Source organism: Anabas testudineus, chromosome 9 (genome assembly GCF_900324465.2).
Source record: "Anabas testudineus chromosome 9, fAnaTes1.2, whole genome shotgun sequence".
In the NCBI taxonomy this organism is placed as follows: domain Eukaryota; kingdom Metazoa; phylum Chordata; class Actinopteri; order Anabantiformes; family Anabantidae; genus Anabas; species Anabas testudineus.
Window position 1 is genome coordinate 331,766 of NC_046618.1, and position 13,635 is coordinate 345,400.

The 13,635-nt window shown below is 38.8% G+C and overlaps 1 protein-coding gene across 1 annotated transcript in view; it reads right to left on the bottom strand.

Annotated features, from left to right (window-relative positions):
• The window catches only part of cacna1ba (calcium channel, voltage-dependent, N type, alpha 1B subunit, a), a 140,403-nt gene extending 127,387 nt beyond the window's left edge, over positions 1–13,016 (bottom strand). Inside the window, exons 1-4 of the mRNA XM_026343558.1 lie at positions 12,480–13,016; positions 12,004–12,301; positions 10,269–10,374; positions 8,840–8,979 (exon numbers count right to left, since the gene is read on the bottom strand). Coding sequence (XP_026199343.1) covers positions 8,840–8,979; positions 10,269–10,374; positions 12,004–12,301; positions 12,480–12,540 — 605 coding nt within the window. The 5' untranslated portion in view covers positions 12,541–13,016. The remainder of the gene's footprint in view (positions 1–8,839; positions 8,980–10,268; positions 10,375–12,003; positions 12,302–12,479) is intronic.
• Positions 13,017–13,635: the final 619 nt, after the last annotated feature.

The window sequence follows — 13,635 nt, forward strand, 5'->3', positions numbered from 1 at the left end:
ATTGTACCTGACAGTAATGGGTAAGAACCCATACTGTAAATAGAGGATTGCGTAGATAATGTTGGTAATGCTCAGTACATGACTAAGTTAGATCTACTGAAAGTACCATGTGCAATGCTCCTGCTATTTTCCAATGCCTAGTTAATCTTGTTCTAACCAGTTTCTTAAACTGAAGTGTGTTTTTGGATGATATTGTGGTGTACACTACTACAAGGAAAGAAAATTTGGTAAAAAATGTCAGTGGTCTCCACCTGTAAAACCATTTCTTTTTTAAGAGTCATCTCATTGTTGCCTAGTGCACCTGTTGTTAAATTAATCATCAAAACAGCTGAAACTGATAAACAGTCCCCTCTGCTCATACACACCAGATCAATATCCCAGAAGTTTAATTTACTTAAAGCTGTACTCTGGTTAAAAAGTGTTCCTTAATTTTTTTAAGCAGTGTTTATAATAATAATGACAACATACTTTATTGATCCCTTTTGGGGAAACTATGGTTGGACAGCTGTCAGACAGTGCATAACGGCACTACAATGGAGTTTCTGTGTCTTGTCCAAGACAAGTAGCCAGGAGGAACCTGGAATCAAGCCACAGCCCCTGGGGTTCGTACAAAACCGCTCTACCAGCTAAACTGCCACTTTTCTCACACTCCCTGGTATTATGATACATAATACGTTACAGTAGATGTGGTAAGTATATGTAAAGAGAAATGGGACATTTGTAGTGTCAATTCCACAGAGCATTAACTCTGCTGTCCCTATTAGTGCTACAAAGTTTACTTTATTGTTATTTACAAGTTATGTTTTACTCAATCTGTTTCCAGCAGCAGCAAGAAACATGTTTTCAATGAAAAAGCTATGTTGACTTCTGTGTCAAACAACAAAGTATAAATTAGAGAAGCAGAGGCAGGAGCAAGTATAGCTTTTATATTCAAGCCAGTGTTTCCTGAACCATCTAATTAGAAACAAACACATTCCTTCTCTTCTAGACTGAAATGCAGATCACTATCACACAAGGCATAACAAACCCTCGGTGTGATTCTAGATTCCAGTCTTTCTTTTGAAGCTCATGTAGATAATATCACCAGGATAGCATTCTTTCACCTCAATAATATTGCCAAGATAAGGAATATTTTGTCACTAAATGACGCAGAAAAATTAGTCCATGCTTTCATCACCTCTAGGTTGGACTACTGTAATGCCTTACTGTCTGGTTGTTCAACTAGGTGCATAAACAAGCTTCAGTTAGTCCAGAATGCAGCTGTGAGAGACCTCACTAGAACCAGAAGACACAAGAACATCACCCTCATCTTATCTACACTTCATTGGCTCCCTGTGAAACTTCTCATTGATTTTAAAATACTACTTTTGGCTACTTAAATGGTCTCGCGCCACAGTATCTGAGTGAACTGCTAGTGTCTTATGATCCACTACGCCTACTTCAATTAAAGGATGCAGGCTACCTGTCAGTGCCTCGTATTATGAAAACTACAGCTGGGGGCAGAGCCTTTTCTTACAAAGTCCCAAAGTTATGGAATAGCCTTCCAAATAGTGTTTGAGACTCAGACACAGTCTCAGGGTTTAAGTCTAGGCTTAAAACCTATTTATTTAGCCAAGCATTTTTGTAAATAGATTTGCCTTAGGTAAAGAAACACAGGCGTAGAGCATTATGGTGAACTGGTATGTTTAGATGCTGTCTCCCCCGCTCTCATTGATCGCTCATGTTTGTTGACGGTGACTGTTATCTCTCCTCTTCTGCTCTCCCCTCTCCTCTTCTGTCTCTTTCCCACTCCCTGTCTCTCTGTCGAGCTACACATTCGTTCTCGTCCTGGTGACCCGCATCTGGTTGGAGATTGTGTCGCTTGGATGCACTGTCTCGACTTTGTGGGATGCATGTGGTGACTGGGGTTGGTTCCACTCTACCATGAAGACGGTCCTGGCCTCGGCAAATGTTGACAGGTGTTTCTCTGAGGTCTTGAATCAATGGCACTCACTCGATAGTCCAGGGCTGGAATTTCCTACAAGTCTACCTAAGCCTCCAATAACTAACTGGACTCCATATTAACGTAAAGACATCAACTGTTATACTGAACTGCCAGCTAACACATTGTATGAACGCTCAGTTCCTGCTTTCTGTTCTTACCCAAATGAGGATGGGTTCCCTGTTGAGTCTGGTTCCTCTCAAGGTTTCTTCCTGTTGCTTCTCAGGGAGTTTTTCCTTGCCACTGTCGCCCTTGGGTTACTCATCAGGGACATTCTGATTCAAACACATTCACTATTCATATAAACTTCCATAGTTTCTTTGGTTGTGTAAAGCTGCTTTGCGACAAAGACAATTTCCTCTAAATATTGTTCAATCTTAGTAGACTTCAAGGAAGGACTCAGTGTGATGAACCATCTCAGTTTAATGCGTACATGCCAGCATGGAGAAAACACCACAATCATGTAAATGTCTTCTGCTCTACCTCTCTCTAACCCTCATACTTATACTTCACAGGGCCCCCTCCACATAACATTCCTAAGGCACTAAGTACATGTGTACCATAAGGAAGACATAAATTCTTCTACATATAGGCTAAATGTTTATACCATAAATTCCCACTACAAGTCTGTGTTTTTTCACTCGTGACCTTGTGACCCAGAACTCCTCTCCTACCCATGTCCTATCTATGAACCCTTGTCCTGTCTGGTATCTCCTATCATCTTTCATACTGAAGTTGCTCTTTTCTCCTACAAAGCACTATACAAATAAAATTGAATTGAATTGAAATGAAAAACCACCAAATTCAGACCACATACGATTTAAATAGTGTCTGTAGTATATACAATATACTACAGACTACAGTATAAACAGGATATAAATGCATCATTTTGATTGTAATTTTTTGTAAAATACCAGCAAATTTTTTTTTAAGAAAAAAGTAACACAAATATTAATTTGAACTAGGGAATCTGCTTTGTAAAGGCTCTATAGTACTATGCTGTATAAAACACTGTTACTACCATTGGTGCTATGAGCCTGTTTGCCAAGCGCAGAGAGCCAGCAGTCCCTGGTGTTGGTCCAGAGGGAGGGGTGGATGCTGCTGAGAGAACCAGAATCCTCTGTTGATCATGAGGCATTTGCACATGATAATTTTACCAATATGCCAGCTGCTAAGGTTGTGCTACTGCAAAACATCTGCAATGTTAAATGAAGCATTTTAAGTCGTAGAAACTCTGATCGGCAGCAACATTTATTAACAGTCACCATATTCAAACTTCTCCAAATTCTTATGAGGCAAAGATGCTGACTTTTGGCTCTCAGGTTCAGATGCTATAAGTTTGCCTGATTAGAGTGATTATAACAAGGGTTTGGAAGAGAGCCAGTCAAACCAAGCTTTAATGTATTCATGTGAAATTGCTTCTAATAAAATATCAGGATTATAACTAATGCAATATCTTTATTATTTATACTTGGAATTTTTGCTTCAACAGCTAATTCCTGTTGGGAGACCATAAGTGGTTGAAATGTATTACATATTTTACTGACATCTAAAACATAAACATACCCCAATACACTCTTGATCTGGGTGTGAGCACAGGGAAACAGATATATACCCTTATTAGCATCCTACATTTTTTTTTTTTAAGGTTTAGGTTGAGAAGAAACTCTCCTGTTATTACACTATGACTGACTCCTGTTCCTGTATTTGTATCTATAACAGCTGAATGCCCAGGAGAGTTTACTGATCTTTCCACAGGGAAAAAATAAATAAAAACAGACTGACAGACTTTTAATTCTATCCTGACAAACAAAATAATCCACCTTTTGGTCATTTGGGTAAATTTATATGACTCCATGGTGCCTGTAGACACACCCCAAGCAAATGCACTCTGTCTTTTTTCTTTTTTTTCTTTATTTATATCTTTTACATTTTCTGGTTTTATAGAAACCAGTCACTGAATGGTCCAAACTGAGCAGAGCTGAGCAAGTGCACAGGAATGGGAATCAGATAGATAAATAGCATACAACCTGCATGTGTTTAACTAACAATTAGTCTACAGGTTGAGTCGTGTCCAGATTTGTTTGTACGATCAACTCTGGTCTGCGCTGGCCTTCCAACCTTTCTGCAACTTGGTCTTGCCTCCTACAGATGCCACAAAGTCTCCAAGGAGTCAGGGAAGGCTGATGTTATGTCAGTTATGTTGAAACTTGTAGTCTTGTAGTTTTGAAAGAAAAGGTGCACAACAGAAAGATATTATTTATTTATTATTAGTAGTGATAGTTTCCTTTTTGGAAAATGTTTTAATCATATCCCAGAATGGAAAATGGCCATTAAATGCACTGAATTTCACTTACTTTGACAGATAATATTATAGTGTGCAATTTAAGCAATACAAATATAGATTTTTCAAAAACAAATCTAATTAGCTGTTTAGTTTAAGAGATTCATTTTCTTTTTTGTAAATTTATTCAGGCGCTTTAATAAAGTCAAATTATTTATTTTTTAATTCACTATTAATTGTTGGAATCAATTGCAACACCCATGCCATGCTTGATTTTAAAACTTAAAATATGATGTGCTCATATTAAAAATGGGGTGCTGAAATTATTGATATTTTGAGTCAGTCAAAGTAACCTGATAATTAGTGAGCCATTTCTGATGCCTAATAGGTATGGGTTTCTGCGCTACAATTTCCAACAGGAAATAGACATAATCAATGAGGCCTGGGTATGTGCCTGACTCTATGTGTGAGTGCATGCACTCCATATAAGAGATCCAGTATTTACCCTGACAACATGCCTTATTCCATCAATGTAGCAAAGCACTGATTAGATATCCAGAACACTGTGTAATGGCCTCTATTCACCATCCAGCCCTTCAATTATAGTTATCATGTCAGTCTGCCCAGCTCCAATTCAATCAGGCCTGCTTGGGCTGGTCCCATCTACACATAAACACATACAAGTATGCAAACACACTAGAAAAGGCACAGGCTGCACACAGGGCCTAACAACCTCCCAATAAGCCTTGTATGTATGCAATTTGCAAACTATTTACACTACACCTACGCAGGCATAATAACAGGAGCTGTTTACAACTTCAACCCAGTATACAAAGGAATTTTCTGTTTCCTGTTAATTAATTAATCAGTCAGTAAGATGCGTAAGCGAATGCAGTCCACTGGACAGAACTGAAGCCACAATATAAAAACCTATAGTTGCGTCACAATCTCAAGAAGTGCCGTGAGATCACACAGGAAAATATAAAGGGTAAGAATCTCTTTGAGCACCAACAGAGAGTCATTGATGATAAATTGGTATATAACAATAATTTGACAAAAAAAAACTTTCTATTTGGTCTACAGCAGTAACTTTATGGGTGGATATTGTGGGTTGGACATGTTAAGCTTAGCCTCAAATCCTTCTGACCTTGTGGAAGGAAGCATTTGACTGTAGTAAGATAAGGACAAGACTTGTAATAAAGTGGAATGTTCCTTGCATCATCAGAGTGGAGTAATCTAGCCCTGCACATAAAAACCTACTCCACATAAAAGCATTTCTGTGGTAGCAGTCACAAAAAAAGATATAAAATGTCACCATAGAAAATATATGTTCTAATTGACTTTAAAAAGTAAGCTAATAGTGAAGGATGCATATTACACAATAAATCCCATCTTCATAATTCCAGGAATACTTTCTGACAAGTGCAGGTTGTCACACACATCGTTCTCCTTGAAAAGCCTGACCAGTAAAACATTTTTCTTCTTGACACAACTATCACATGCAAATGTGTTGTGCTTCTTTAACTTGAGATTAACAAACCAGTTCATGACCAATTCAAGTCCTGCTGAGAGACTCTTCTGTTAACAAAAGTGCTAAATGGCTGCTAAATGAGTCTATCCTGCCCCATAATATGGTAGGACAGAAACAGAGCAGATAAACAAGGAGAACTGTGACAAAACACAATGACAATCAGATTACTGTTACAGTTGTTACTGTGAGTGTCTGTGGCAGCAGGACAGAGTATGTGGGACTGAGTCAAAATAAATGCATCTCTGCGCATCCAGACTTCGGTTTTGGTCGATGGTATTTACTATATTTTTTCCACCAACCACTTCCTCCTCTTTTCAGTCAGCAGGAACAAGGAGGTAATGCACCTCCACCGGGTGGGGCGTGGTCTTTGATGAGGTTTTGGGAATTGATGCACACTCCGTTTATTGCAATAGGGTTTCTGAGTTTTCAAGCCCCAGTAGATGGGCCAAAGATGGAACCAGCAGGTGCCCTGGGACTCTCTGCAACATAACAGCATTCTGTGACACTACTCCCACCCTTCTCCACCAACCCCCAGCACACAAGCTTTTTCTGCTCTCCATCTCTCCATCTCTCAGTCAGAATCGTACTAGCATTCCCATCCAGCATCATAGGATTCTCTTTGTTTATTCCACAATCACAGATGATAGAATAGAAATAGACCTTAAAACTGGTCTAGCAGTGTTCTCACAGTTCAAATCCGATTGAGAACCATTGCTGCCACCATTGCCACAATAAAGGACACTTAACAGCACCAGAAAAGAGATAAAGAAAACAAAAATGTGACACAATATCAAGGTAAAGACAAATCCTGTAGTCCATGAGACCATGGTGCAAGAATATATAAATCTGAAATCTGTAAACAGCAGAGAAGAATGAATAAATTAAACTAAAAATAGCAAAGGTTATGTACAGAAAAAGTGAGTTTACAGAGGAGGTAGAAAAATAACTTGTAGCTAAGGGGTTAGGGTTAGGTCCCTTTTCCAGTCCCTCTCCTCTGACTGTCTGGGGTGAGAGGAATCAGCTGGAATCCTGGCTGCACTTCTCTGGCTCCCGGAGCTGTACAGGTCCTGGAGTGACACTGAGGGGTGAGGCTGTGTAGGTGAGCGTTTCAAGAGGGCTACTGTAGATCAATGGCTGTTGGGGGAGGGGGTGGATATCAGGTATGTCCCATTGTCTTTCTAAGGGGCAGTAAAATTCATTCATTAATAATTTTTTCTGAATCTTTTGTTCTCAACCGGGCTAATGGGGCTGACTGTGTAGAGGAGGACGTTGTAGTGGTTGTTCATCGTTCTTTTTCTTTTTTATTATTTGGTCATATATCGGTCTGTGTTTAAATTTTAGATTGTTACAAGATTTGTAGTGTTACCAAGCTGTGCCAACACTACTGCATACCAAATCTTGCACATAATTTATTTTTGATCCACGTCCGCTTCTTTGAATCCAAAATGTTTCCAAACAGTGGTATTGCTTTTACCTCTTCTGTTGACCAAAGACTTCTGTGGCTGCTCTCTTTCCACCATCTTCACTTGAGCTGATTTACAAATGCCACCAGATACCACATGCACAACTTGTTTTACAGATAGTATAGGCTGAGACGGTGTGTGCTTCAGGAGGGGCACAGGTGCGCATGCGCGTCATTAAAACTAAAAATAATCTTTTTTTCTCTATGATATAGTTTTTGAGATAGTTAAGACACTAAATCAAAATTTCATGAATTGCACAGCCCTACCCACAAAGGTCACTTAAATAACTTGAAACTGACAAAAGTAATAATAACTAAAAATTAACTAATGAATATCAGATATTGCTTTTAATTTGTGGTTCAACAGAAGTTTTTTTTTTTTTTAAGTCTAATGAAACCCTTAACTTAATATTTTGTTGCACAACCCTTTGAGGCAATCACTACAATCAAAAATGTTCTTTTCTCTAATCTCCTGAGACAAGCTTTTCTGTGGTCCATTTTGAGTGTGGAACACACCGTGAAACCACAGCACAGTGACTACTTTTCAGACTTTAAATAGGCAGATTGAAGACACCTATGATGCTAATTACAGGGCACACTTTACACAGTTTAACATGTCCCTATGGTCATTAATATATTTTCTAGGAGTACCATCATTTTTGCCCAGGCCAGTTTGTTTTTAAAAAAAACTTGTTGAACCACAACTCAAAAGCAATGTCTAATAAATAAAGTTAATTTTTAGTAATTCTTTATATATTATTACTTGTCCATGTGTGAATGACTACATTAGGATGTACATGGAAAAACTAATAAGACTGAGTAAGCAATTAGACTTGAATAATGTTAGCAAATAAGAGTGCCTGAAAGATAGTTAAAAATATGCAAGCTAAAGTAATGTAATCCATAAATAGTTGAAGTAGACAGCTAAAAGTATGAATACTTTTTAAATTTGCAAAATTATAGGCAATCAGTTAGATAAAAGTAACTAAAATACCTTAAGTCTTTAATGACTGATTAAAATAAAAAGTATAATCAAAGTTCGAATACATGGCAACAAAATCAGTAGATTGGTCTAAAAAGCTGTTAAGTTCAACTATAAGATGATGGACACATGAATAAAATGTCTCCGAGACTATCAAAGTGACAGTCGCAGAATGTTAACTTAACCTAACCCACCTAAAGAGTAACATTTTAACTGTATAAACATTTACCTAGTAGTATTGATATTTATATGTGATGTAAATGGCTGTGCAATTTCTTGTGATAATGGTTTTTGACCATACTTATAAATTATTCTCGTCTCTATTATGTATCAGCTGAGAGTCCTGTGCTGCACTAATTTTTGTATCATGTGAGCACTTCCCTCTGTTATCTGCACTTCTAATGCAGACTGTCCCACCTTATGAGGGCTTTGTTTATTCACACAGGAAGAAAACACCCTGCCATCTGGAATGGTTCTGCTCTACTCATCACTGGAAACTCAACACACATACAGCAGAGTTCTCCCCTCCCATCATTAATCTCTGCTGCCCATCAGCTCTGTCACTTAGCAACTGTATAAGCCATTAGGCCAGTACTCACCCTGTAAGGACCACCACAAAGTCCATTACATTCCAGCCATTACGCAGGTAGGAGCCTTTGTGAAAGGCAAAGCCCAGAGCGATGATCTTGATTCCAGCCTCAAAACAAAATATTCCAATAAAGTAGGGCTCCGTGTCATCCTGTAAAAAAAAAAACAGAATCGGAAAAGCAAATTTAGAAAATGACTAACTTTCATTTGGAAATGTTAATATGTTATATGAACTTCATTGTGCAAATAACTTGATCAGACTAGATGTGATACTTATGATACGGGTGGGTACTGAGTGTTCATTCTTTTTGGTAGTGACTGAGAACTGTCAAGTTTCCCTTTGCCTCTCAGATCACATGCCACTTGATCTAAATCACTGTTTTGACAAATTCAGACTTTTTATTGAAACAACACAAAAATATCATCATTCATTTCTTGTATGACCACTGACTCGATAAGGTGGATATACTTAAACAGAAGGCTAAGGCAGAAAAAATGTGTTTTTATTAAGTCCCTTTGTTGGCCAGTAACATACATGCACATGTTCCTATTGACATGTTGCATGACTGAAGTAACTGCATAATAGTGATTGACACAAAGTATAGAATAGTGCAGAGCAGCAATTTTATTATTATTTGAGCAATCACTTTGGCTTCTGAGAAAAGGTAAGGGATTTTAAAAAAAATTCAAATTTTAAATAAAAAAAAAACAAAAGTTTCAAATTTTTAAATTGACTAATGGATATGACAACTAACAGTTTAATTAATAATGACAATAATTATTTATAATTTTTTCAGTTCTAACACATACAGAGCCACAGCCCCCAAACATAAGTCAACACATTTGTCTCCTGAATTTTTACAGGGGTAAAGAAATATAAGCTGTTAAGGACATTTAATAAAGCAGTGACACTCATTATTTGATATCACCATTAACTCTGTGCTATACCTGTCAAAAGGGTTTAAGACCATCTCAGGGAGTAGATCAATGAAAGAGGGTATCTGGAACACTCTGCGCCTCAGGGATCGACATTAGATTCTTAAAACGCTCTTTGATTGGCCAGAAAAGATCACAGCACTTGCTTCATCAATCGAAAGATTTAAGTGGGGGCAGGAGGGACTGGGGGAGTAAAGTAATGATAAACAGGGGGAATGAAAAGAAGGGTTCTACTTAACCTACAGTGCTGACTACAAAATGTGGAATCATATTTTAGATTATATATACATTATATATGGACACTTGGATAAGTCTATTACTACACAACAGCAGTCACACACTAAAGCTAAAAACAAACAGCATTACTTTGAGTTGCTTTGCAAACTGAACCCACTAACAGTACAATACAATATCAACTGTACAATCTGTCTAGAGTGCCTGTAGTTTCCCTATTTTTAAAGAGCTATACAACAGGAAACCAAAAACAGTCATGTGGCAACTTACCAAACGCTCTGACATTGGTGTTTTGTCCAAGGCCGGTAGATGTTGCTCCAGAGCCAGCACAATGCAGTTTGCTATGATGGTGGCCAAGATCATGTACTCAAATGGAGTGAGAATATTAAGGAATTCACAGGTTTTTACACATACCAGTACTAACCACACTATTAACAAAGAAATAGAACGCAGAAAGACACAGGTACAAGAGAAGCAATGAATTCATCTCAAACTATGGGGTGTTTGGGAGTATAGCATTTTTATAAATCACATGTAAAATCTAAAAAATGCTGAAATGGTGCCATTTCATAGCAAACAGTTTTTTGCTATTGCATTATTGGAAAATGTCAACCTTTGGCATAATTTTTTTTTCATCTTCAAAACAAAAGGTTTTGTTCAATCATGCCAAAAGAAATCCACTAAAGAACCAGAAGATACAGTGTACATTTAGCAGACGTTTTTATCCAAAGCGACTTACAAGTAGGGTACAGTGATAGGTAGTGTGAGCGTGAGGAGGTCTTGCCTAAGGACCCCTACTGGAAGTAGGCTACTGCTGGGATTTGAACTCCAATCTCCCACATGGGAGACGGTGATGTTACCACTACACTAACCAGCCGCTGCCAGTGTAGGACCCACCTCCACATTACATAGTAATTTCGATGTAGTGTGTTAGTTGTTTTGTTCTGGAGAAATTACAGAATAAAAGACACTGCAACCAGTCAGTGTGACAAGGGAGGGGCTGGTGTCAGTGTCAATGTAGCAGTAGCAATGTGAAGTGTACACTGATTAAACTGTACACAATAAGGTGTAGTAGGTAAGTAGGTATAGTAGTTAGTGCAGCATGGAATTAGACCACAACAATGTGAAGATTTAACAGTACACATATATGTTTACAAACATACTTCTAAAATCTAAATAGATTAATGGTTAAAATATTCTGGTTCTAACACCACAAACACTGGATCCTACACTTCCAGCAGTTCCTTTGGTTAGACATCCAGCTCACCTCAATCTGCCTCAACAACTGCTCACAAACAACACAATCACGATAAAGTGTTCAGTAATGCACTGCAAAATCAAAGCATCATAAATGCTCACTCAGCACCAGAGCTAACTAAGCAGTCTGTTAAGTGGAAGCTATTAAACAACCTAATATGCATTAATTGCAAAACCTCTAACACTCATTAACATTTAAGCTGTTTCGCCATTGACTTTAAACATATCTAAATTTGCACCAGTGAGAAATTATTTTGTTGTTGAGTCAATGGGGTGGCAGTAGCTCAGGTGGTAGAGTAGTTGTCTACAAACCCAGGGTTGGTGGTTCAATTCTCTGTTCCTTGTCATTATTATTATTATTAAAGTCAACAGGTGGAATCCATGATAATGATTTACTGCAAACTCAAATCAATTAACATTTCAACTGCAGCTAATGTGAAACCTACATCCTGCAGTATTTTATTGCTAAGGCTTGTTTATTTAGTGTCACACCCATGCAGCTTTCCACTGCCTTCATAGTGAGGCCCGCCTGTTGTTTGCTGGGTGTTCAGTACTCTGGACAGCACCATCTGCAGACTACAGCCTCCAAAATAAAGAGTCAGTGAGAACCAGCTATATCAAACAAACCTCCACAATGGTTTTATCATAAAATCACTGCTCTAACCTGAAACCTTAAGTAGACATCTATTTTTGCTATTACAGAGCATAATATGGTATGCATGATGGTAGGACGGGGCTGGAAGGATATGGCCATTCGGTGATCTTTTTGGCATATTTCCGAATAATATTATCCTCACTGAAGATGAACAGAGAGCGGTTAACGGTGAGGCAGCTCTGTTTGACCGGAATAGGGTTGTAAATGGCCATGGTCCTGGCTCTCTGGGCCATCGTCTGTTTATACATCCTCTGGCCCAACGGGGGGCCCGGCTGCCGGCTGGCACCTCTGGCCGGGCCCGCGGGACAGCTGCCTCCATAGCGGCCGGATAGTTCGTCTTCAAAGCGAGCCATTCTGGAATAGTACAGATCTTGCTGGAGAAACCAAAACTGACACCAGAAAAGAAATGAGGAAGAAGCATCACATCACACACTGTGTTCCCGTCCTCCAGGTCTTTTAGGTTGGTGTATCGTCCACGAACAGAAGAGTCAAACATTCACAACAAAACAATGAGAGGGAGGCTGTTTTTAATCAGCGTCAGTCTCTAGTCTCCTCGTCTCCGCCTATTCCCAGGCTGTCACTGTGCCTGACAGGAAATTGTTGCTCAAAGTTTAGATTATCTGATTCCATGATGCATCATTTTCAGGTATTGTTCACAGCCCCGATCTTCACAGGGAGCACCAATGTCCTGGCGTCAATGTCCCCAGTCCATGCTAGAGGATGCACCTTCTACCAAAAGCCTTGACAAATTAAGTAAAGGAAAGCTTCACACAAAAAACTACGACTGATGAAATACCGCGAACTGTCGCTGCGGAGTCGAGATATGTGCTCCTCCAGTAAACAGCCGAAAACCACATCGCATCTGTCCCCTAGAGATTGATTTCCATTTGCAATTCTTCAGCCCCGAACGGCTCCTCTTTAAAGCCGCTCGTACCACGGACCGGGTGAGACAAACACGCTGCCGTGACTTTAATCATTAATCGTTGATAATGCGAAATGACGGCTGAGCGGCTCGTTACTTGTACTCCTCGCTAGTGGACGCACAGACTTTCTCCACCGTTCCTCAGCCACAGATCCCCACGTGACCAACAAGTCGCTAGTCAGTGGCCCCACCTGGACCGGCCCTGTTTCCATGGTAACAGGGAGGAGATGGCGCGCGAGAGTCACACCAGGGTCAAGTTACACGGAATAAATAAACATGCTTCCATGAGTACTTTCAAAATAACAGCATTTTCAAACAATACCCTATGTATCTTCATAAAAACATAACTGTATCTGCAATTGAAACATAGTAGAGTATGCATGATGTAACTTCCAGGCCAAAATTTTCTAATAGAAAATAAGTAAACATCTGTTATAAATCCTGGAATTATTGTTGAATTTTAAGCAATATAATTGAAAGAAATATTCACAACATTTTTTCAACATTACTATATGAAGTAGTACTACTACTATTTGAAGTATTTGTTTCTCTTACTCTTTTGCATTTCATGAATGAAAATATAATTTGGCAGTAAACATTCCCAGTAAACTCCTATTCTCACGCTGAGATTCACAAATAGTTTAGGTCCCTTCAGGAGATTTCCAACACTTTTCAGTAATATGGGGAACAACTTCACAACTTTGTTTTACTGGATATGCTCTCAGATGGAGAAAGGAATAATGACTGTGATTTTACATCTTGACTCTCATCATCACTGCCTTACTAGTGCTAGTGGAGAAAGA